Source organism: Saimiri boliviensis, chromosome 3, assembly GCF_048565385.1.
Source record: "Saimiri boliviensis isolate mSaiBol1 chromosome 3, mSaiBol1.pri, whole genome shotgun sequence".
Lineage (NCBI taxonomy): Eukaryota > Metazoa > Chordata > Mammalia > Primates > Cebidae > Saimiri > Saimiri boliviensis.
In genome coordinates, this window is record NC_133451.1 from 66,917,592 (window position 1) to 66,943,613 (window position 26,022).

At 34.5% G+C, this 26,022-nt stretch overlaps 1 protein-coding gene across 1 annotated transcript; it reads left to right on the plus strand.

The window, feature by feature from the left end:
• The first annotated feature begins 4,725 nt into the window (after positions 1 to 4,725).
• ALB (albumin) lies at positions 4,726 to 21,896 on the plus strand. Its single transcript, XM_010342589.3, has 15 exons — positions 4,726 to 4,858; positions 5,559 to 5,616; positions 6,743 to 6,875; positions 9,169 to 9,380; positions 9,952 to 10,084; positions 10,950 to 11,047; positions 12,996 to 13,125; positions 14,109 to 14,323; positions 15,428 to 15,560; positions 16,706 to 16,803; positions 17,987 to 18,125; positions 18,695 to 18,918; positions 20,080 to 20,212; positions 20,817 to 20,884; positions 21,729 to 21,896. The coding sequence occupies exons 1-14, from the start codon at positions 4,780 to 4,782 to the stop codon at positions 20,856 to 20,858; spliced, it is 1,827 nt and encodes a 608-aa protein (XP_010340891.1). The 5' UTR covers positions 4,726 to 4,779; the 3' UTR covers positions 20,859 to 20,884; positions 21,729 to 21,896.
• Positions 21,897 to 26,022: the final 4,126 nt, after the last annotated feature.

A 26,022-nucleotide genomic window follows, 5' to 3' on the forward strand; every position in this document is an offset into this window, starting at 1 on the left:
ACTCATCAACACAGTCATTTGCTTTCAAGACATTAAATGCTTTCAACCCAGCCATTTGCTTTTCAGACATTAATAACTGAATAAACAGTACAAATTTAAAAATTAAAATTGAATCAAAATAATAATTATTTGTATTTTATCTAGTAACTTAAGGTATTGCTGATAAATATATGGGATATGTTCTTAGTGTAAATCAGAAGCATTTTGGAAGCAGAGTGCCATTGTCATCATTATATGTTACTAAAATTAGTTCTTTATTTTATTTAAATGCACATTTTTGTTGTAATATATTATTATTGAGTGAATGATTTTAGCAAACCAAAATTTCCAAGTATTATTCTAGCAAAATAATTTTATTTTTTCCAATATCTATATAATAAAAAACTAATACTAAACAATTCAATGCTTATATACCCAACGTTTTACAATTATTTTAAAAGCATTTACATTATGTAGTTTATTATAATTAGGCTAGAGATGAATTTCTCTCAAAAAGGTGAACATATGCCAATTATTTATTTAATATGTTTCTTAAAATTTCCTTTTTATTTGTTTATTGATGTCGGTGCACACATAGATACTTGGAAAACTCGTGAGAATTTCAAGACTTAAATTCCAAGTTTCAGCTGGATTATGGGTTGAGAAAGTTTTAGCTAAGAACTGGCACTAAAAGATTATAAAACATCTCACAAAGTCTAAAGTTATAGAAGACATCAAGGAGAAAAAAAAATACCTTTTAATAAAAACATTCTAAACTCTAGCCAGTAAAATTTCAACATAAGACTATTTTAGCTATACAACCTTAGTTGTTTTACAGAAGGTTTATAAAATTCAATTTTGTAACTTTAAAGTTCATTTACATAACAAGTTGTTGAATTTCATGTTTAAAATATAGAACACGAATAGACTTAAAGTGCATTCATTTGTTTAATTTCCATCTGTGGCTGTCCTTATGAGGCAGGATTAGTATTAATTTCACTTTATATGTTTGTAGATTATATTAGTTATTAATTTAAGACTGGATAAGCAGGGATTGCAAACATTAGCTACATTTTTTTGCATTTGAAAAACAATAAAAAATATGAGAAGGTCTCAGTACAGTTTAAATAAGTTTAAATCACCTTTTTATTCTTTAAAAATATTAAGCTGAACTAGCTAGCACATAAGACTTGAGGAGCAATTGTGAGACTTAGGAATGAGCAAACTCTCAAATTTGATTCCTAATTGCCTAACTTGATATATTAAAAGGACCACTCAGGTCCTTTTCTCATTCAATAAGACTGTCACAGTGAAAACATGGAATTGCAGAATGTTCAAGGCAGAAAGATCCTTAAAGATAATTAATTCCAACTTGACCCATATGGCATAGCGATATATGCAGATCTGCGTGTCCAAGTCTGCAGCTAGAAAGTGACGCTGAAGTGAATTAACCTGCACAGCAAAGAACTGAGAAATTTAAAGTAAAAGATTGGGAAATTTGAATGTATATAAATCCCAGAGGCCCAGTGTAACATAAGGAAAGTCAGGGAGAGGGACTCTTTCATCATGGGAGATTTGAGGGCAGAGGGGCTTAAAATGTGGGACAAGCCAAAGATGGTGACATAGGGTAGTTTGATGCAAACATTTTTCTCCTCATTCCCTATGAAATCTGCAGCCAATTCCACATTTCTCACTAATTCAAGTGAATATTTTAGGGAATGGCTTATGGAGGAAAATGAGGGAGCAATTGTTTGTATTACATTCCAATTTTTTATTTGCATTAGAAATGCCTATATACATTTTCATCAATGTCCTAACTTTTTTGAGGGGGAACTGTATCTCCATAAGTGAGCAAGAAGTTACATTACTGATTATGTTTCAATTGGTTAGTTTGATACTTAATGGTCTTTCACTTTTCCACCCTTCTGTATTTTGTAGAAAGCAATACAAACTGTTTATGATGGAAAAATCTGGATATGTTTATTTTACAGTGGAAAACTGCTAAGATTTTCCTGTTCCCAATTTTCTCTCCAAATGAATCCAAATTTCTTGTATTTTGGAATGACTTTGGGTAAAGTGATTGTTCATAGAAAGTCTCTGTTAAAATAGTGAGGGTATTATTAGATGTTGTTACATTTCCATGAAAATATTTTACTTTGTCTTTTAGAGAAGACTCAGAAGTATAATTGATCACAGTGGGAGACAGATTAAGAGCTAGCCCAAACTGACTCGGTGAGAAGCTTCAGGAGTCCTGAGGTAGCAAAAGGGTCCAGATTTAAGGTTGTGATTACAGTGTCCAGGAAATGGGAGACTGGTTCAGAGATATTTCATCTACTTAAAAACTGTGCCTTTTCTATCCCATCAAATAAAAATGCAGAAATTCTTACTTTGCAAATCCACAAAATGCAGTTATTCAAGTATTTCTTTTTTTTTTTTTTTTTTTTTTTTTTTTGAGACGGAGTTTCGCTCTTGTTATCCAGGCTGGAGTGCAATGGCGCGATCTCGGCTCACCGCAGCCTCTGCCTCCTGGGTTCAGGCAGTTCTCCTGCTTCAGCCTCCCTAGTAGCTGGGACTACAGGCGTGCGCCACCATGCCCAACTAATTTTTGTATTTTTAGCAGAGACGGGGTTTCACCATGTTGACCGGGATGGTCTCGATCTCTTGACCTCGTGATCCACCCGCCTCGGCCTCCCAAAGTGCTGGGATTACAGGCGTGAGCCACCGCGCCCGGTCTTATTCAAGTATTTCTTATTGGCCACTACACTACAGCCTGGGTGAGAGTGCAATACTCCGTATGAAAAAAAAAAGAAACATTAATTTTAAGTATGCAGATATCATTGAGAACTAAATATTTTAACTTCTAAACTATCTGTTAATCTTTTAGTAGGACACACATAGGCAAAATGCCTTATTGATACTGTAAGAAAAGATTCTTCTGGGTTTCATCTATTTTGTTTCAAAGCTAGGAATCTTCATTAGATATAGGAAAATTGATTCAAAGTTTCTATTCAGTCATGATGAATTTGAGATTTTTTTAAAGTTTTTTTTGTGTTTAACAATATATTACAATATAATATTGCAGTGAAAACTAAATGGACTAATTTTTTTTTCATTTGTTACATGAAAAAATATGCACAAAGCGTATGTGTGGGTGACAAAGGCCTGAATTTGTGAAGTAACAATTACACTCAATAGTAAGGATTTTAGCTTTGTGTAGGCCTTTCCCAGGGACTCCTATAAGGAAAATGCTAGGGTTGGTTACTGACTTCTAATAAATAATTTCTAGGAAATTATTTATGTCTATTCAATTGTAGTCAGAAAGACAAGTCTGGTATTTCCTTTTAGGACTCCCTTGAATCATTAAAAAAAAAAATCTACCTATGTATCTATCTATCATCAATCTAGCTTTGATTTTTCCTCTTCTTTGTTTTATTATTTAATTAGTACCCATTCCTGAAGAAGAAATAAAATAGTGTAAGATTATAGAAAATAATTTTTTTCATTGTAAGACTGAATAGAACAAATTTTCTTTCATTATAAGACTTAATAGAAAAAATAATGCTTTATTAGTCTCTGTGCCTCTATGTGCCATGGGGAAATTTGACTGCCAGTTTTGACTGACTTAGTTATTTAATTAAGTAAAATAATTGGCTTAGTACCAGTTATTGTTCTGTAGTATCAGAGAAAGTTGTTTTCCCTACCAGTTGAGCTCAGTAGTTCTTCATATTCAGAGCAAAATGGCAGAGGTAGGATGGCTTTTCCAAGGTAGAGGTAATAACTGTGGTTAGGAAAGGAAGATTTATGAAACATTAGTAAAATTATTCTTGCTTTGCTTTGTTTTTAGACATAATGTTAAATTTATTTTGAAATTTAAAGCAACATAAAAGAACGTGTTTTTTCTACTTATTGAAAGAGAGAAAGGAAGAAAATATGAAACAGGGATGGAAAGAATCCTATGCTGGTGAAGGTCTAGGATTCTTATAACCTACAGGGAATTTGGCAAAGATACTCATCACTGTCATTTGGGTCCATTTTCCTCTCCATCTCTCCTTAACTGAAGAACGCATGAGACATACTCACACTGAATCTAAATATCCTGTCTCGGGGCCTGAATCACATGTGGGCCACAGCAGGGATAGGAACATGGAATTTCTAAGTTCTGTTTTACTTGTTATTGTTGCTATGTTTTTCTCTTAGTTTGCTTCTAAGGCACCATCAACTTTTTCAGACAGGATGGCTTCAGAACAGTGAATAAGACACATAAGCCCTAAAATACATATGTATGTATATGTGTGTGTGCATGCATGAACATCTGTGTGTAAATTTTTATTATCTATAGATAAAAGCACACCTGGAATTAGCAATAGGTACAATTTGGGACTTAACTCTTTCAGTATGTCTTATTTCCAAGCAAGAATTTAGTTTGGTTAACAATTACTAAACACTGAGAACTAAAATGTTCAAATGGGAAATTGCAGTTAAAGAGCATGGTAGCGAATAAAAGGTACAAATTGTTTAAACTCTTATGTAAAATTTGATAAGATGTTTTACACAACTTTAATACATTGACAAGGTCTTGTGGAGAAAACAGTTCCAGAAGGTAAATACACACAAGGGATTTAGTCAAACAATTTTTTGGCAAGAATATTATGAATTTTGTAATCGGTTGGGAGCCAATGAAATACAAAGATGAGTCTAGTTAATAATCTACAATTATTGGTTAAAGACGTATATTAGTGCTAATTTCTCTCCATTTGTCCTAGCTTTTCTCTTCTGTCAACCCCACGAGCCTTTGGCACAATGAAGTGGGTAACCTTTATTTCCCTTCTCTTTCTCTTTAGCTCAGCTTATTCCAGGGGTGTGTTTCGTCGAGATGCACGTAAGAATTTCATTTTTCTATGGTTCAACTTTTATTCTATTTTCCTAGTAACATAAAGTTTTAGTAACCTGCATTTTTAAAGAATTCTTTCTGCATTTATTTCTAAAATGGGATGACGTTTTGTATTTGTGATGTCTTACAAGGTTATATTATTAATAAATTTCAAACATCCCAGGCAAATGAAAAAAAGGGTTAGAATTGTTTAGTGGCTAATTTTCTTTTGCACATGTAGGAAAGTGCAGAGTGACTTAGACAGAATGACTTAAACTTCACAGAATAGAGTTGAAGATGGAATTCATAACTATCTCAAAGACCTATTCATTGCACTATGCTTTATTTAAAAATCACAAAATCTGTGCTGTTGATCTCATAAATAGAATTTGTATTTATATTTACTTTCATGTCAGTCTGTCTTCTCAATAGTTGTTAATAGACACTAAGAGTATTAGATGATCTAAGTAAATTTAAAGCTATAAATATTTAATATTTTAAATAATAGTATTCTTGATAATTGAATTATTCTTCTGTTTAAAGGCAGGAGAAATAATTCACCATAATCCTGAGTTTTTCTGTAGGAGTCAGAGCCCAATATTTTGAAGTAAATGCACAATCTAAGTCAAATGGAAAGAAATATAAAAAGTAACATTATTACTTGTTTTCCTCAGTATTTCACAACGCTTTTTTTTCTCTCCCTGCCCAGACAAGAGTGAGGTTGCTCATCGGTTTAAAGATTTGGGAGAAGAAAATTTCAAAGCCCTGTAAGTTAAAATATTGATGAATCAAATTTAATGTTTCTAACAGTTTTATTTATTATTCTAAAATGCTTATATTTCCTTGTCATCAGGGTCCAGATTCTAAAACAGTGCTGTCTAATAGAGTTTTATGTATTAAGGAAGATATTCTGTATCTGGGCTATCCAATATAGTAGTCACTGATCACATGGCTATTGAGTACTTCAAATATGACAAGTGCAACTGAGAAACAAAAACTTATTGTATTTAATTGTAGTGAATTTGAATATATATAGTCACATGTGGCTAATGACTACTGTATTGGACAGTATAGCTGTGGAACTCATACAGAACATGGTTGGTGGAAAGGACTTTAATACAGGTTTACTTTGGTGGCCCACTCACTAAATCCCCTTTACATAGGAAACACTCCTGTGGTTAATTGGGATTATTTAAATATTTTTTAATCTAGTAAAAAAATGAGAAAATAGTTTGTTTTTTAAAGGTCAACGTAATCCTACAGGCTAATTAAAATAGGTGTATGGGGATCAGGTGTGCTGGCTCACACCTGTAATCACAGCACTTTGGAAGGCTTGAGCCCAAGAGTTTGAGAACAGCCTGGGCAAGTCTCTCAAAAACAAAAAGAAAAAAAATTAGCCAGGCATGGTGGCACATGCCTGCAGTCCTTGGGAAGCTGAGGTAGGAGCATCACTTTTCTTGCACCTGAGAAGTCAAAGCTACAGTGAACCACGATTGTGCCCCTGCACTCCAGCCTGGGTGACAGAGTGAGACTGTCTCAAAAAAGAAAAAAACAGTGTGTGAGATTTGTTTCTAAGTAACTCAGAGGACTTTCAAAATGCCTAGTCTTGACAATTAGATCTATTTGGTATACAGTATGCTTGCTTGATCCATGTGTGCATCTACTGACACACGCATGCATATAAACATTAGGGAAATACTATTCCTCTGCCTAAGAAGCCACATATGCCTTTCTGTCTCTCAGATAATACCTGATACGTGTAGGCTTCCTGGATAATGGTAAAGAAGATGTATAAAAGATAGAATATATAACCATACATGATTTGTTCTCTAGCATAGCAACCAATTATATATTGAAGTATTATACTACATTTTTCTGTGTCCTTTGTTTCAGGGTGCTGGTTGCCTTTTCTCAGTATCTTCAGCAATGCCCGTTTGATGATCACGTAAAATTAGTGAATGAAGTAACTGAATTTGCAAAAACATGTGTTGCTGATGAGTCAGCTGAAAATTGTGACAAATCTCTTGTAAGTATATTCTAATTTTGGAGATTCTTTCTTCCCTTTGCAGTAATCCCAAGCATTTCAAAGTATTTTTTTTTAAGTTTTATCAATTATTATTAAATGACTCAATTTGTCAGCAACACTCAAAAGTAAAACTCTTTTTAAAATTTGAGGTTTGATTTCTTTTTTTTTATTGCATTTTAGGTTTTGGGGTACATGTGATGAACATGCAAGATTGTTGCATAGGTACACACATGGCAGTGTGGTTTGCTGCCTTCCGTCCCCTCACCTGTATCTGTCATTTCTCCCCATGCTATCTCTTCCCACCTCCCCACCCCCATCCCTCCCCCATTTCCCCCCAACGGACCCCAGTGTGTAGTGCTCCCCTCCCTGTGTCCATGTGTTCTCATTGTTCAACACCCGCCTATGAGTGAGAATATACGGTGTTTGATTTTCTGCTCTTGTGTCACAGAGGCTAATAGTGATGTGATAGCTTGTATTTATTTTTTTGTCTTATTTTGTTATGGTAAGAACCTTTAATATGAGATCTACCCTGTTACATTTTTAAGTGTACAATTCATTATTGTTGACTATGGGTACATTGTTGTATAGCTTACTTATCTTGCTTTATTAAAACTTTGTGCCCATTGATTAGTAACTCTCCATTTTCTCCTCCCTCAGACACTGGAAACCATCATTATACTCTATGATTCTATGAGTTTGACTATTTTAGCTACCTCATATAAGTGGTATCATGTTCTGTTTATCTTGTCTTTTTAAAATATATTTTATTGAATTTTAGGTTTTGGGGTACATGTGAAGAACATGCAAGATTGTTGCATAGGTACACATGGCAGTGTGGTTTGCTGCCTTACTCCCCATCACCTATATCTGGCATTTTCCGCATGTTATCCCTTCCCAACTCCTCACTCCCGACTGTCCCTCCCTAGTTCCCCCTCACAGACCCCAGTGACTGGCTTATTTCCCTTAGCATAAAGCATTCAAGGGTCAACCATGTTGTTGCCTATTGCAGAATATCCTTCTTTTCAAGGCTGAATAATGTTCCAGTCCATGTGCATACCACATTTTCTTTATCCATTCATTTGTTGATTGACAATAGGTTGGTTTTCTGCATCTTGACTATCATGAATAGTGCTGCAATGAACATAGAAGAGCTACTGTCTCTTAGAGATGACAGCATGGTTTTTATCATCAGAAAACACCAACTGATTTCTGTGCTGATTTTCTTACCTAGGTGGACTAATAGCACAGCTATCTATTCCTCATTTTAGATATCTTTGTGTTTTTACATACTGTACAAAAGCAGATTACTTAGTCATGTTGAAGAATTTTAAACATTTAGCATTTCCAGATCAATCTTCAAAACAAGGACAGGTTTATCTTTCTCTCACCACTAAGTGGAAGAAACCTGCTTTCTTCCACTTAGCATACTCTTTTTGGAGATAAATTATGCACAGCTGCAACTCTTTGTGAAACCTATGGTGAGATGGCTGACTGCTGTGCAAAGCAAGAACCTGAGAGAAATGAATGCTTCCTGCAGCACTGGAAGGGGAGCCTTTCCCCTTCTTGTTATTACCTCTCCCTCACAGCAGAGTCAGGACTTCAACTTTACACAATACTATGGCTCTACATATGAATTCTTAAAAATACATCTTTTAAAAAAATTAATAAATTCTGTCTAGAGTAATATATTTTCCCTGGGGTTACAATTACTTTCATAATAAAAATTAGAGACAAGAAAAGGATTCATTTAATGGAAAGTGATTTCGGGTAATAGAAAATATTAAAAAAGTTTATATCTTAATAGTCAATATATGACAGATTGTGTTATTCCTCAGTTTTCAATGACATATATTAAAAAATGGCCCTATAAAAAGGGGGCAGATGGAATGAGAAGCTATCTCAATGTTTTTCTCCCCTAGCTGAATTCACCTGCTACTTAGAAGCTTATTTTACCTTGATTTTTGTTGTAATTATTGCTCTTACCCTTTAGTTTTAGGTTTGGAAATAGGAGTCATATAACTTTTCTTAAAGCTATGGACTGTCTTTTTGCCCTGTTTTATTCACTGTAAGTTATAGTGTGACAGTTAATTCTTAGAAAAATTATACAGAGATGGTTAAATCAAGGGCAACTCTAAATTTGGATTGGAAGGTGAAGTGGATTTTTAAATGATCTCCTGACCAAGCTTTACCAGTATATTAAACTCTTCCTATTGTTCTTGGCTATAAAGAAAAAAGGTTTACAGTATCGTTTTGATTGCCAAGCAATTGAAACCTTATGCTTTCTTCCACTTAGCATACTCTTTTTGGAGACAAATTATGCACAGTTGCAACTCTTCGTGAAACCTATGGTGACATGGCTGACTGCTGTGCAAAACAAGAACCTGAGAGAAACGAATGCTTCCTGCAACACAAAGATGATAAGCCAGACCTCCCTCAACTGGTCAGACCAGAGGTGGATGTGATGTGCAGTGCTTTTCAGGCAGATGAAGATACATTTTTGAAAAAGTAAGTGATCAAATGTTTATACTTCAAAGTTAAAAAGTATGGAGTAACTCCATAGGCCAACACTCACTATAAAAATTACTGTAACAATAATATTTTCAACATTAAAACTTGGAAGTTTTATTACGATGAGTTTTTAAAGAAGTAGTATCTGATATCACAAAATTCTACGTAACAAAAAATAGAATCAAAGATATTTTGGAGTTTATTGAAAGAGGATATGATCTGTCTGAAAAATTTGAGATTGGCACATTTAATATGTTATGAAGATATGAATATAAAAGTTATTATAATGGATTTGATTTTAGTCAGCAACATTATATTTCCAAAATTTAACCATGTATGCAAACACACACACACACACACACACACACACACACACAAACACAAAACTTAACCCTTTTTTCACAGACTTAAAGAATAACAAAGACAAGACCATCATGTGCAAATTGAGCTTAATTGGTTAATTAGATATCTTTGGGTTTTGGAAGTTCTGGAAAGAATATTGATTACAATTGTTTCTGTAATACTGTCTGCTATAGAAAAGTGACTGTTTTTCTTTTTCAAAATTTAGATATTTATATGAAGTTGCCAGAAGACATCCTTACTTCTATGCCCCAGAACTCCTTTTCTTTGCTCAAAAGTATAAAGCTGCCTTTACAGAATGTTGCCAGGCTGCTGATAAAGATGCCTGCCTGACGCCAAAGGTATTGTGCAAAAGAATAGAAAAAAAGAGTTCATAGTCCAGACTCAGATTTTGACCATTTTTTGGCTAGTTTTAGGGAACCTGAGTGTCTGATATAAACTTCTTGACATGGTCAAAAAAGCCTTCCCCACTCTTACCTCCCCCAAATCTTTCAACTTTGAAGGCCTACAGTCTCCTTTCTTCTTTTAAGATTTGCCAGTGATAATCTGACAGATGTAATCACAATGCATGTGTTTAAATATTTCACCACTTTTTATGGTGGTGATCGCTATAGTGAAATATTGAAACTTGTTTGTCAAATTGCACAGCAAGGGGCCACAGTTCTGGTTTATATTTTCATGATCCTTTTTATTAGAGAGAGAATCCAAAGTAGAGAATTTTACTGCATCTAGATGCTTGAGTTCATGCATTCATTTCTTAAATATACTTTATAGAGTGCTTTATTTTCTTTTCTGAGAATTCTACTGATGTTGGAAGAGTTGGTTGAGGAGGGACTGAAATTAATTATACACAAAATTTAAAAATTAGCAAAATTGCAGTCCCTGGAATATTAGTGTACTATTTCTCCTATTTTTCCTCCCACTTCTAAGGCTTTCCTCCCACTCTTTCTCCCACTTTTAAGGCTCTTTTCCCTGGCAATATCTCCAGTTGGTTTCTAACTACACAGGGAAATTCTGTTATGACCTGAATGATCTTTTCTTTTCTTACGGAACAAAATATTTATTCACCAAAGGGAGTACTTGGGAATTTAGGCATAAGTTATCTTTTCAAAATTTAATTTGGCACAGTCTCATCTGAGGTTATGGAGGGGTGTTTCAAGTAGAATTTTTTTTTTCTAATTTTTGCCAAATGATTCCTTTTTGTAGCTCGATGAACTTCAGAGTGAAGGGAAGGCTTCATCTGCCAAACAGAGATTGAAGTGTGCCAGTCTTCAGAAATTCGGAGAAAGAGCTTTCAAAGCATGGTAAATATTTTTGAACATAATTTACATCTTTATAATGATAATAAATGATAATACTTCAGTGTCAAAATTGTACACTTTTATGCATTTTGAAAAATGCTTCTAAATACATTTCTTTGATTGTCTAAAAGGTAGGACTCTAGTAGAGGTAAAAATCAGAATATCAATGACAATTTGACATTATATTTAATCTTTTTTAAATGATCAAAGAATTTAGAAGACACTGTCCTTTTTGTCCTAAAAAAAGGACAGATATTTAAGTTCTATTTATTTATAAAAACTTCGACTTTTATTCTAATGGTTCATTATTTTTATAGAGCTGTAGGCATGGTTCTTTATTTTTTAAAGTTATTTTTAATTTTTGTGGATATATAGTAGTTATACATATTTACAGGGTATATGAGATATTTTGATACAAGTATATAACACATATAATCCCTTTATTTAATTTTATCTTCCCCCAATGATCTAAAACTGTACATTTATTTTTTTATGTCCTGATAGTTAAATTCAGTCAGCAACTAAGTTGAAGTTACTTCTTATTCTTGCACAGCTCCAGCTCTGATCTTCATCTCAGGTTTTTGCCTGGGCCTCTGCTTATATATTACTTAGTTGGTTCTGGGAGCATACGTTAATATCTGAGCCAAGAAAAATGCTAGCTGCCCCCTCAGCCTCACTCCTTGTCTGCTAGTCAACAGCAAATCAACACAACAGGAGATAAAATGAAAATAATAGACATTATGCATGCTCTCTAGAAACTGTCAATTGAACTGGATTTGCCCATCATCCCTATGACCTACACCACCAAAATCAATCAAATTTATAAACAAAACAACCCTGACATAAAAATATACACAGATAAACAGTCTATAATTGGTTCTGGGAAAGAAGTCTCCTTTATTAGATTTAGGCAACTGTGAAATGACTAGAGAAAGAAGAAAATTAGACTTTTACCTCTTGTCATAGAGTTTAAAGATGGTGCTGGATCTTTCTTTTTATGAGTATGATCAACAAAAACTCCCTCATTCTGTAGAAGTTATAAGATTTCTTTTCTAAAAGACTTTTAGAAGTTAGAAACAATATGTCGCAATTGAGAAAGAAGACAACTGGTGTTGGTGTAGTACTCCCTAGATTTTAAAATGCTTTTGAATGTATTATCTAGTTTGATCCTCAACACAATTTTTCAGTTTAGCACGTTGTTGTGACACTACAGAGGCTGAAGCTGAGAAAGGCCGAGTAAACTGTTCAGAGACCTACTGCTAATCTGATCAAGCCAGATCTGGATGTCACATCTACACTCGAACCTGATGCCGCTCAGTCTGTTGCCCCATTCAGAGTTCCTTTTTGATTTCTGCCTCTATGATGTGCTAGATTTCTATCTGCCACCACACTCTTAAATGGATAATTCTGCCCTAAAGAAAAGCGATGAACATTTGGTTGAGAACTAGAACTAATGAATTTTAAAAATTATTTCTGTACCCATGCAACAATTCTGCGTGATATGCACATGTACCCCAGAACCTGAAGTACATTTTTTTTTTTTTTGAGATGGAGTTTCGCTCTTGTTACCCAGGCTGGAGTGCAATGGCGCGATCTCGGCTCACCACAGCCTCTGCCTCCTGGGTTCAGGCAATTCTCCTGCCTCAGCCTCCTGAGTAGCTGGGATTACAGGCATGTGCCACCATGCCCAGCTTATTTTTTTATATTTTTAGTAGAGACTGGGTTTCACCAGGGTGGTCTCAATCTCTTGACCTTGTGATCCACCTGCCTCGGCCTCCCAAAGTGCTGGGATTACAGGCATGAGCCACCACACCTGGCCCCTATAGTACAATTTAAAAAATTATTTCTGTATGTTACTTTTGAATTTTCTTATCAGAAATAGTATTTGCCTAGTGCTTTCATAAAAAATATTGCATGATAATACTATTTTTATGGGTGATTTTCTTTCTAGGGTAGTAGCTCGCCTGAGCCAGAAATTTCCCAAAGCTGACTTTGCAGAAGTTACCAAGGTAGTGACAGATCTTACCAAAGTCCATACAGAATGCTGCCATGGAGATCTGCTTGAATGTGCAGATGACAGGGTAAAGAGTCATCAATATGCTCTTTGTTAGCTTGCATGTGCCAGTTGGTAGAATGGATAGTTTTCTATCATTGGTGATAGCTGACAGTGGGTTGAGATTGTCTTTTGTGCTTCCATCTGTCCTATCTTCAACCTTTCCCTGCCTGTGGTGGTGGTACTTTTCTTTTTCAACCTGGCTATAAGTTACATGATAAACCCTTTCACTGATTTGTAATTCCTTTCAGTCATGCTCTAACTGTAAATAAAGGCTTAAATTGAAATAGAACTGTTACAAGGTTCTACTTGATAGAACATCTGCAAGGCAGATGTCTAAAAAGCTTTTTGGAGGGAGGGAGGTGGACTTGGAGAAGGCCACTACCTGAAGAGATTTTTGGATAACGATATATTTTTCTTCTCTATGTTCCCGCCCTTAATTAGCTCTCTTTGTTAGATATGCAAATACTTAGATCGATATCTCTTTTCTCCAAACTTATAAGTTTTTCTCCCTTTCTTCAAGGATTAAACTTACGGACAAGTACTAGAATCCTAATCTCTCACGACACTTTCTGGAAAATTTAAGGCAGCTATTTTGTGTATGTAAACAGGGCCTATGACTATGACTGTGATCTTGACTCATTTTTCAAAAATCTTCCATATTATTTAGTTATTTGGCTTCAAAATGCCTGCACTTAATTTAGGGGATTATTTGGAAAAAGAGCATTGAGTTTTAATTAAAAAACTTAAATGCCTTAACAATGGAAATATAAAATTAATGAATAACTGATCTGAGCACCTGCTACTAATTAGTCTATTTTAATCAAGTTGGAATGTTTTGTAGTCCTATCTGTATCTCCAGATTTAGGAGCAAACAGAGTATGTTCATAGAAGGCACATGTGTATGGTCTTAGAATGCAATGAATATCTTCTGCCAACTTAATAAAGGTCTGAGGAGAAAGTGCAGTAATGTCAATTTATGTTGAACAATTTTCACCAACTTACTTATAGGCGGATCTTGCCAAGTATATGTGTGACAATCAAGATTCACTCTCCAGTAAACTGAAGGAATGCTGTGACAAACCTCTGTTGGAAAAATCCCACTGCCTTTCCCATGCGGAAAATGATGACATGCCTGCTGACTTGCCTGCATTAGCTGCTGAATTTGTTGAGAGTAAGGATGTTTGCAAAAACTATGCTGAGGCAAAAGATGTCTTCCTGGGCATGTAAGTAGATATGAAGTTATTCTTTCATAGCTTTGGTATGACCTCGCAACTTGGGAGGTTAGTCTAGGCTTTTCTGTGGAGTTGCTACAATTACCTTGTTGCCCAGCATGTTTCTTCATCCTTCCCTTTCCCAACTTTTACCAGATTTTGAAATAGTTAATTTGTTGAATACATTCTCATAAAATAATATATGCTCATGGCAAAATCTCAACATTCCTTACTCCTTAGAGATATTTCTGAAAATACCTAGAAATATTTTGTGTATACATAAATTATATATATTTCATTCATTCAAAGTTTTTTTTTTGAATATCTGTAATACATGTGTGTGACTATGTATTACCTATCTAACTAATCTAATCTAGTCTATCTAATGTATACAATGGTAGCAAAGAATTGTAGAAAGAAGCATAGAATCTGATACCACATGATTTATATTTGGTTAAAAGACCAGAAGTTCAGAATAATGGCAATATGGTATGCAACTAAATTACAAAATAAATGTTTGCATATTGTCAGAAAGCGTGGTGACAAACTTCGCATTTTTATTGTTGGGTTATGATAATATCCCATGCACTAAATAATGTTTCATAAAATTGTGTACCCTGCAAGATTTATCTGATACAGAGAAGAAAGAAAACATTTGAAGAACATATCTCTACCCATCTATTTATCAGAATCCCTTTGAGATATAGTTTAAATCAAATAAAATGTTAATAAAAATAACAGGTATCGTTCATCAAACACTTCATATGTGCCAAGCAGTGTGTGCTTTGTGTAGATTATGTCATATAGTTATCATAATACACCTCCTGAGGCAGACACTATTATTAGCTCCATTCCACCGAGAAGGAGACTAAGGCTCTGATTATCTAAATAAGTTGCCATCTAAATAAGGCAACACAGTAAAATAAGTGCCAGAGGTAGGAATTCAGCCTTGATAACTTTAACTCTGGACCCCAAGACCTTAGCTACTAAGCTTTACTGCCTGCGGTTTAGTCAAACTAAGACTTTTGGAATATGATTTACTTTTGAGGTTAGCTTTGTAATTTTTTTTGGTGCTAATTTGTCCAACAAAGTCTATTTTATTTTCATCTTAATTAGGTTTTTGTATGAATATTCAAGAAGGCATCCTGATTACTCTGTCATGCTGCTGCTGAGACTTGCCAAGGCATATGAAGCCACTCTAGAGAAGTGCTGTGCCACTGCAGATCCTCATGGATGCTATGCCAAAGTGGTATGTTTATTGTTTGAAAAAAATGTAATTCTTTGACTGATGATTCCAATAATGAGAAAGAAAAATAATGCAAGAATGTAAAATGATGTACAGTACTATTTAGATCTTGCCTTGAGATGATTTCAATTCTTCAATTCAATTCTAAGGCAACTTTTCTAAGAAAAAGTAGCCTTAGAATGTTTAACAAAATTTAGAATAGTTAGTCTAGGAAAGAAAGATCTGAACAGAGCAATCTCTAAATAATTTCGATCATTTTTTCTTTTCTTCACAATCCTGAGAACAAAATAATTTAAAGTAAATTTAAATGTTAATTAGAAGGTATTTAACTGAGATGTAAAGTCAGTTAACCTGATTCTAATATTTTTGCATTTTAATTGTTGGATCATGATAACATCCTATTATCAAGTACAAGAATTAATATCTTAAGGGAAATTGTAGAATATATTTCTTTAGAATATTTTCAAATCTTTTTGAAAAGGTTTAGGAATAGTTCTACAAGAAATTAACTTAGGAGAGGAAATCTGTTCTGGAAGATTTTTAGGGTCCCCACTAGCATATGTAATGGTTTCCAAACTATTCAGAATAAAAGAAAACTCATTCTTTCCTCTATAAAGAAGCTACTGTATGCCAGACACTGTGCACAACCAATGACCAAGGTAAAATCTCTCATTTTGGAGAACCCAGAATGTAACTGGAAAGAGGAACTAATAATAGTAATATGTATAATCATAGCCATCATTTATTAAACTTTTATTATATGGAAGCAGTGTTTAATTTCATTAGCTTAATTGATTTACAGAGCAGCTCTGTGAGATGAGTACCATCTTTGCCCCTATTTTGGAGATAAGGATTTTCAAGCGTAGAAATGGTAGGTAAAATTGCACAGCTGAAGAATGAGTTAGATGACTTGGCTCAAATACTGGTCATTGAACTCCAGAGCCTGAATATTCTTAGCCAGTTACATGATGCAAGCTCGCCAAATAAATAGTTTGAATATAATGTGACAGATGTGGCATTGATATTTATCTATTCCTGTGGATTTGAGAAGATAGGAGAAAATATATCATTCTGACCAGAGGGGTGAAAAGCAACCTGCATCTGATCCTCAGGTGTAGTACTATCAACACAATTCTTTTATGTTTCAGTTTGATGAATTCCAGCCTCTTGTGGAAGATCCTCAGAACTTAGTCAAACATAACTGTGAACTTTTTGAGCAGCTTGGAGAGTACAAATTCCAGAATGAGTAAGTAATTTTTATTGACTGATTCTTGATCAATCTGTAATTATTTAAGACTTAATACATGAGCCACCTAACATAGAACTTTTAAGAATGAAAATACACTATGTATTTCTAATCACTCTTTGTCAGAAAAGATAGGAGAGGAGAGATAAAATAGTTGATGGGTTGGAGAGGCCTATATTTTAATGCAGTCTCAAAATTGTTCTTAAGACTGGAAGTATGTCGCCTGGGAAGGCAAATAACAAATCTTGGTATATCAGTGCTGAGGATGTTCCTTGAAGGTTAAGGAATAGTTAATGGACAAATAGAGCATGACAATATTTTGTAGAGCAGGAAGTAGTAGGCCTTGAATAGAAGTTGCTCAAAAAGTAATATATAAGCTAAACAAAAAATATAGTAAAATGAATTAGATATTTGAATATTAAGTTCAAGTTCTTTGGGAGATGTTCCTAGTCTTTGCTGGTTAAACCTTGTGTTTCTACAGAATTTCTCTCCACGTAAGAGATAGAGACAGAATGGCTTGCTGGACTAATGTCCCAATTCAATAGAGCCTTATCTAGGAAGGTAAAAACAAGAAGAGGTGTATTATACTATAGGTAGTTATTGAGTGGCTCATACACATAGTGGTCTTCTGATTATGGGTTTGAGGGATAATAACAGTGAACAAGACATAGTTGCTTCCCTCAAGTAGATTACAGTCATGTGTTGACTTTTAATTGTGATTGGCATTCTTAATACATTATTATTAATATTAGATACCATGTCAGATTAATTATAATGTTTTATTACTTTTAATTTAATCCTTGAACTACCCCTATTGAGTCAGATATATTTTCTTCCATTTTCTATTTGTATCTTTCAAATTTAGCACGTGAAGCTCTCTCCAGGTTTTATTGAAAGAAGAAAGATATTAATAAATTTATTAATGTCATTGAAGTAGGTAACTTACTTTCCCAAGATTATACAAATGGTACAGGTGGAAGTCAAAGCCAGGTTTAACTAGTTGTTCAGAAGCAAGTTTTCCCCCCTACACTAATCCACTACTCTCAGATGTAGACAATATGATGAATGGAACACAGGAACATTTTAGTTGATTCTGGCCAAGTGTTCTCTGTTTTATTTTCTATGTTAGACAGTTTCTTGCCTGGCTGCAAACACATCGACTTCTTTTTTTTTTTTTTTCCAGGCTGTTAGTTCGTTACACCCAGAAAGTACCCCAAGTGTCAACTCCAACTCTTGTAGAGGTCGCAAGAAACCTAGGAAAAGTGGGCACCAAGTGTTGTAAACAGCCTGAAGCAAAAAGAATGCCCTGTGCAGAAGACTATGTGAGTCTTTAAAAAATATAATAAATTAATAATACAAAATTTAACCTTTAGATATTGATAATGCTGACTTTCAGGAGCATAAGGGAGTAATGTGTGTGTTCACGTTTTTGTGCATGTGTGTGTGTGTGCACATGTGTATGTGTTATATTGGCAGCCAGCCCCCCAAAGATGATAAACTGTTTTTTAAAAATTTATGCATTTTCAGGTTTCCATCCTAATGTTCTCTAAATTTTTACTTTCTTTGGGGGATCTCTTCTTTAACGTATCATTATAGGACTATTTCTTCTTCACTGTAACACATGTCTCAGCACATATTGCCTGAAATTATTTTCATCAATTATTTTCTCAAGTGAATTCTTTTTGAAATGCAGACATTTAATTAAAAGGTAGAGAATTTTGAAAGTCCTTATTTATAGTTTTAAACATAAATCACTGCCTCAAATCAATTTTGGATTCAACATTGCTAGTTGAAATATAATACTTATTTTGGTGCACTGGAAAGTCAGAAGTTCACGGAAAATTTTCAGCTTCACCTCGCTTGAATTTTTGCTCTCCTGCCTGTTCTTCAGCTGTCCGTGGTCCTGAACCAGCTGTGTGTGCTGCATGAGAAAACGCCAGTAAGTGACAGAGTCACCAAATGCTGCACGGAATCCTTGGTGAACAGGCGACCATGCTTCTCTGCTCTGACAGTTGATGAAACATACGTTCCCAAAGCGTTTAATGCTGAAACATTCACCTTCCATGCAGATATGTGCACACTTTCTGAGAAGGCGCAACAAGTCAAGAAACAAACGTGAGGAGTATTTCATTACTGCACGTGTTTGTAGTCTTGATAGCAAGAACTGTCATTTCAAATTATTAACTTTTTTCCTGAAGTAGTGATTATATTTCTTAGAGGAAAGTATTGCTCTTATTATGCTGATAAAAGTACCCAGAATAAGATGAATAACTTTTTAAAGACAAAATCCTCTGTTATAATATTGCTAAAATTATTCAGAGTAATATTGAGGAGTAAAGCCACAGTAGAATAACATCTTAGGCCATGATCAGTAGAAAAACATGAACAATTGGCTGATAACTTTGCACACATGCAAATTATTTAGTAGGAACCATAGGAGAATTTATTTCTAGATGTAAATAATTATTTTAAGTTTGCCCTACGGTGACCCCACACATGAGACAAACACCCAAGATGTGAATTTTGAAAACGAGACTTGAGTAAAAATCATCTAGAAAATGCAAGCCCTGAAGCTTAACTCCCTATTGCTATTACAGGGGTTAGAATTGCATGAAATTTAGCAATAGAAAGTTGCTGTCATCTCTGGTGGGCTGTAATCACGGTCTAGGCTTAAAAGTAATATTGCAAAACCTGTCATGCCCACACAAATCTCTCTCTGGCATTGTCGTCTTTGCAGATGTCAATGAAAGAGAACCAGCAGCTCCCATGAGTTTCGATAGCCTTATTTTCTATAGCCTCCCCACTAATAGCTTTGAATGGAGCAAAGTTTAAAGACCAAATACAAAGATTCTCATCTTCATAGATGAAAAATTTTAAATAAAGTCTAAGATAATTAAATTTAAGGATAAGTTTTAGCTCTTAAATAGCTATAAAACTCAGTATGACACATTCAAAATCTGAATAATATATAATTGCAATGACATACTCCTTTCCAGAGATGTACTGAAGAGATATTTGTTGACACTACATAACATGATGGGTGGTTTATACTGATTGTTTCATTTGATCTCCATGAAGGTGGATTTTATTATCCTCATCATGCAGATGAGAATATTGAGACTTATAGAGGTAGGGCTGAGTGCCAAAGTACTCAGAGTTGGGGGTTCCAAGATTTATAATCTTAAATGATGGGACTACCATCCTTACTATCTCCATTTTTCTATGTGTGAGTAATTTTTTTTCTGTTTTTCTTTTTCTTTTTCCATTCTAACTCAGTGCACTTGTTGAGCTCGTGAAACACAAGCCCCAGGCAACAAAAGAGCAACTGAAAACTGTTATGGAGAATTTTGCAGCTTTTGTAGAGAAGTGCTGCAAGGCTGACGATAAGGAGGCCTGCTTTGCTGCGGAGGTACTACAGTTAACTTCATTTTAATTGGTCCAGTTTTCATTTTTGCATGTTTGGTTAGGCTGGGGCTTAGGGATTTATATATTAAAGGAAACTCTGAACATGTGGGACAGGGATCTTATTTTATAAACAATTGTCTTACAAAATGAATAAAATAGCTCTTTGTTTTCATCTCCTGCTCTATTGTGCCATCCTGTTAAATGTTTATAATGCCTGTTATGTTTCCAAATTTGTGATGCTTATGATATTGCTACGAATACTTATAAGGCCTGAAATATTTTGATCATTAAATCAAAACATTAATTTATTTAAACATTTTCTTGGAAAGTGGTGGTTTGTGATTTAGTTGATTTTATAGGTTGGTGGGAGAATTTACATTCAAATGTCTAAATCACTTAATATTGTCCCTTGTGGCCTGACAATACCTTTTTTTTATTCCTTTGGGGACAACTATATCTCATCTAGAGATTATAGTGGTGAATTGGAATTAAAGGATATGATGCACATGAAATCACTTTGCAATCATCAATAGCTTCATAAATGCTAGTTTTGTATTCTAATAGTAATGCTAATATTTTCCTAATATCTGTCATTTCTTTGTATTCAGGGTCCAAAACTTGTTGCTGAAAGTCAAGCTGCCTTAGCCTAAAGACATGACAATTAAGAGCATTTCAGGTAACTATATTTTGGATATTTTTTAAAGAAGTAACTATAATAATAATTATTAAAATAGCAAAGATTGACCATTTCCAAGAGCCATATAGACCAGCACTAACCACTATGCTAAACTATTTATATATGTATATATTAGCTTTTAAAATTCTCAAAATAGTTGCTGAGTTGGGAACTATTATTATTTCTATTTTGTAGATGAGAAAATGAAGATAAACATCAAAACATAGGTTAAGTAATTTTCCAAAGGGTCACCCAGCTAGTGAATGGTGGAGACAAAATTCAAAATTCATAACAAAGTCTGTGTTACGCATTGTCCTTTTTGAACTGATATGTCCTATTCTAACTTATATGATTAGTATTAGGGAATTAGGCCAATACCTACATATGCATTCAGGCAAGAAAGAAACTTGCATCTCTACAAAGTTGGTAGTGTGAAGATGTGATTTGTTTCGGTCCCAAGTGCAAAGATTTTCTTCATAAAGTTCTAACTTTGAGAAGATATGTTTTTGCTTGTAATAACTTAGGTAAGGTATAAGGGGTTGAGTAAATAACTCTGAGGAGTGATGATGAAAAGCCTCTGACTTGAAGCTTTAGTCTGATAGCACCAACGGTGTTCCCTTTCACCAGTGGTGAAAAAGGAGCTTCACAACATTTATTGGTGTGTCCTTTTGCCTAGCTCAACAGAAGGAGAATTCAGCAGCCATAAGATTATGACAGGCTTAAATTGTTTTCACTGGCGGAAATTGCAGAAAAATGATCTAAGTCATTTGGCATTTATTTTAATAGATTTGAAAAACACAGCCATTTTGCAAATAGGACTTATATTTGTCCTTTTGTTTTTCAGCCTACCACGAGAATAAGAGAAAGAAAATAAAGATCAAAAGCTTATTCATCTGTTTTTCTTTTTCGTTGGTGTAAAGCCAACACCTTGTCTAAGAAATATAAATTTCTTTAATCATTTTGCCTCTTTTCTCTGTGCTTTAATTAAAAAAAATGAAAAGAATCTAAAAAAGTGGTCCAGCACTGTTATTTTTCAAAGGCCTGTTGCTATCCTGAAAATTCTGTAGGTTCTGTGGAAGTTCCAATGCTCTATCTTATTCCACTTTAGTAGAGGATTTCTAGTTTCTTGTGGGCTAATTAAATAAAACATTAATACTCTTCTAAGTTATGGATTATAAATATTAAAAATAATATTTTGATATAATAACTGAATAAAAGAACAAAACTATGATATAAGTAAGGAATATAAAACATGGCTTTTCCCTCAGAAAAAAAACAGTTCTAAAATTAATATGGAATAAAAAAAATCCAAAAAGAGCCTGCAGAGCCAAAGCAAGACTAAGCAAAAACAACAAATCTGGAAGGGTTGAATTACCTGATTTCAAACTATACTACAAGGCCATAGTCACTAAAACAGCATGATACTGGTATAAAAATAGGAATATAGACAATGGAACAGAATAGAGAACCCAGAAATAAACCCACATACTTATAGCCAACTGATCTTAGACAAAGCAAACAAAAACATAAAGTGGGGAAAAGACACCTTTTCAACAAATGGCACTAGAATAATTGGCAACCACATGTGGGAGAATGAAGCTAGATCCTTATCTCTCATCTTATACAAAAATCAACTCAAGATGGATTAGGAACTTAAATCTAAGATCTAAAACTATAATAATTCTAGAAGATAACATTGGAAAAACCCTTCTAGATATGGGCTTAGGCAAGGATTTCATGACCAAAACCACAAAAGCAGCTGCAATAAAAACAAAGATAAATTGCTGGGACTTAATTAAACTAAAAAGTTTTGCACGGCAAGAGAAACAGTCAACTGAGTAAACAGACAACCCACAGAGTGGGAAAAAAAATTCACTATCCACACATCTGACAAAAGACTAATATCCAGACTCTACAATGAACTCAAATCAATAAGAAAAAAACAATCTCATCAAAAAGTAGGCTAAGGATATGAATAGACAATTCTCAAAAGACATACAAATGAATAACAAACATGAATAAATGCTCAACATTACTAATGATTAGGGAAATGCAAATTAAAGCCACAGTACGCTACCACCTTACCTCTGCAAGAATGGCCATAATCAAAAAATTAAAAAATAGTAGATATTGGCATGGATGCAGTGAACAGGGAACACTTCTACACTGCTGGTTGGTACATAAACTGGTACAATACTGTGGAAAACAGTGTGAAGATTCCTGAAAGAACTGAAAAAGAAGTACCATTCGATTCAATAATTCCACTATGGGGTATCTACCCAGAGGATAATAAGTCATTACACAAAAAAGATACATGCACATGCATGTTATAGCAGCACAATTTGCAATTGCAAAAATGTGGAACCAACCCAAATGCCCATCAATCAATGAGTGGATAAAGAAGCTGTGGTATATATATATATATATACACACATATATATATGATACACACACACACACACACACAATGGAATACTACTTAACTATAAAAAAGAATGAATTAATGACATTTGTAGTGATTTGGATGAGATTGGAGACTATTATTCTAAGTGAAGTAACTCAGGAATGGAAAACCAAACATTGTTTGTTCTCACTCATAAATGGGAGCTAAGCTATAAGGAGGCAAAGGCATAAGAATGACACAATGCACTTTGGGGAATCATGAGAAAAAGGTGGGAAGGGAGTAAGAGATAAAAGACTACAAATATGGTGCAGTGTATACTGCTCGGGTGATGGGTGCGTCAAAATCTCACGAGTCACCACTAAAGAACTTACTAATGTAACCAAATACCACCTGTTCCCCAATAACCTATGGAAAGAAAAAACATTTTTTAAAATAATAAAATATCTAATAATATTACAAAACCATCACTCAATAGCATTTTCAGGGCCATTTGTAATGTAGGTGTTAAATTTATTAAATATTTCTTATTTGCCAAAAAAAGTAAAACATGGCTTTTCTTTACTATTCAGACACTATAAGTAATAGTGAGGAACAAAGGAGATTGAGATGATGATAAGTGTGGATGACAGAACTGGGGGGAAAGAATGATCTTAAAGAAATTTAAGACAGTTTAGAGTAACAACACCCAAAGAGAGTAAGAAGTTTGGAGGAGCCTTATTAAAGAGGGAATTAGAAGATCTGGAGAAACGCACAGTAAGGAGTGATGAAGGTCCACTGAAATAATGAACTTCAGGAGCTGTGTGGTGAATGTTTCTTATAAAACATTAAAATATTATTCTGGGCCACCCAGAGGTAACTCATATCATAACTTTGTCTATAAATTTACAAGTCTATCAGAACTTTGTCTATGAATTTACAAGCCTATTAGATCTTGGTCTATTAATTCACAAACTTAGTGATTTATAGCCTAATTAGTTTGTGTTTTTAGTTTTTATCAAATTGGTTTCATACTGTACATGCTATTCCACAACTTGTTCTTAATAACAATGCTTAATAGTTTCATTTTAAGTGTGGTTCTTACAAAAGGTTCTAGTACAAAGTTACAAAAAATTTCCTTCTATTCCTGCAATGCTCTCTTCTGCACTCCCTACCATTCCACTCCCCTATCCCTAAGCAGCCCCCACTTTGGTCCATGTTGATTGTATCAAATATTTTTTTCACAATTGTTGCAATCATCACAAAAGTCAGAGAGTGCTCAGAAAAAGAGAAATGGAGATAGTGGGCCCTGACTGGTCAAAGGCTTTAGAGATGGTCCTAGAAAATGTTCAATAAGCACTGTCACCAAAATAGACCCACACAGGACAGGGTCTGGGCACTCTGTATCGATGGAAATGCCACCCTGGCCAGTCTCAGGCACCAAAGAGGAACTTAAAACTTTTGGAGAAAGATTCCCCCCAGATATGGTAATCTCTGAGCTACAGCTTCCCTGTTTCCCATAGACTGGACCAGATTCCCAGAGGAACTCAGTTAAGTCTACAGAGCTCAAACCCACTGCTCTAGTTTTAGAGCGTGGCCTGGCAAATGCATTACTCTGGCTAGCTGGCTTTTTTTGTTTGTTTCCTGCACAGTGTGGAAGATTGGTACACCAGAATCTAACAGTGATGCAGGCACATTGATCTGTGTGCATGCACGTGTGTGTGTAAAATCCTGTTTTCATATAATATTGGGGGGATCGTGATATGATATCAACATGATTTATCATGGCATTATTGAGATTGATCACTTGGTTAAGGTGCTGTTTGTTAGGTTTCTCCACTGTAAAGTTATCACTCTTCCCTTTCCACACTTATTTTTTGGAAGCAAGTCAGGAAATCCAGCCCACATTGAAAGAGAGGGAGAGGGATAAGCTCCTGAAAGGGGGAGTATCTACATGTCTTATTTATAATATTTTCATAAGAAAGATTTGTCATTTAATTTTTAATTTATGTCAGTATAAACTCATGTATGTTTTATACTTTGGGTTATAATTCAATGCCACATTATTTAGTTGCTCAAATTATTCTAGCTTTGGCCTTTGGGGCTCCTTTTTTGTTGACTCCCCTATGCCTTTGACTATATATATTTTTTCTTTCTAGCATGGCAAGCTACTTCTGGCTCATCTTATATCTCCCTTTTCCAGCCCTAGAAATGACCATTTCTTAAGGAAGGCCTGGTTCTCTTTAGAAGAGAATGGTTTTACAAAGATCTGAGTGATGGGTATTCTCTTTCCTAATGGGGCATCACTGCTTCTAGACCATTTCAGGGAACAGAGCAAAGAAAGGTAGGTACAAATACTAATATTACCATCTTCATTTAAATACACACACACACACACACACACACACACACAACTGTAATTACTTCTGTGTCTATGCAGCTATCTTTTATGGTTAAAGATGAGTTCATACTGATGTCTCTGACTTCAGAACCACAGGACTTATTCTAGCCTTTTCTCTTGCCCCTGTGACAGTAAGAAACTTCTCTTTCACTATCTAGCCTCCACCTACTCATTTGTTCCACCTCAGGATTCATACAAAGGAATTTCAGAGTTACAGACCCATTCCTCCATGAAATTCAACTTTACTAACTAGAGTGTAGTGTTTATATACAGTTCCATTTGTCTTTAGCCATACAGTTTCCAGTCAAAACATTACTCTCCAAAATCATGTAGGTCAGCTCCATTTTTGACCTACCA

Excerpts from the sequence above, each read along its gene's own strand:
- ALB (XM_010342589.3), top strand. The coding sequence starts at position 4,780 with ATGAAGTGGGTAACCTTTATTTCCCTTCTCTTTCTCTTTAGCTCAGCT. Across the intron at positions 13,126-14,108 it reads TTGAATGTGCAGATGACAGG|GCGGATCTTGCCAAGTATAT; the intron begins GTAAAGAGTCAT and ends ACTTACTTATAG. Across the intron at positions 16,804-17,986 it reads GAGTACAAATTCCAGAATGA|GCTGTTAGTTCGTTACACCC; the intron begins GTAAGTAATTTT and ends TTTTTTTTCCAG.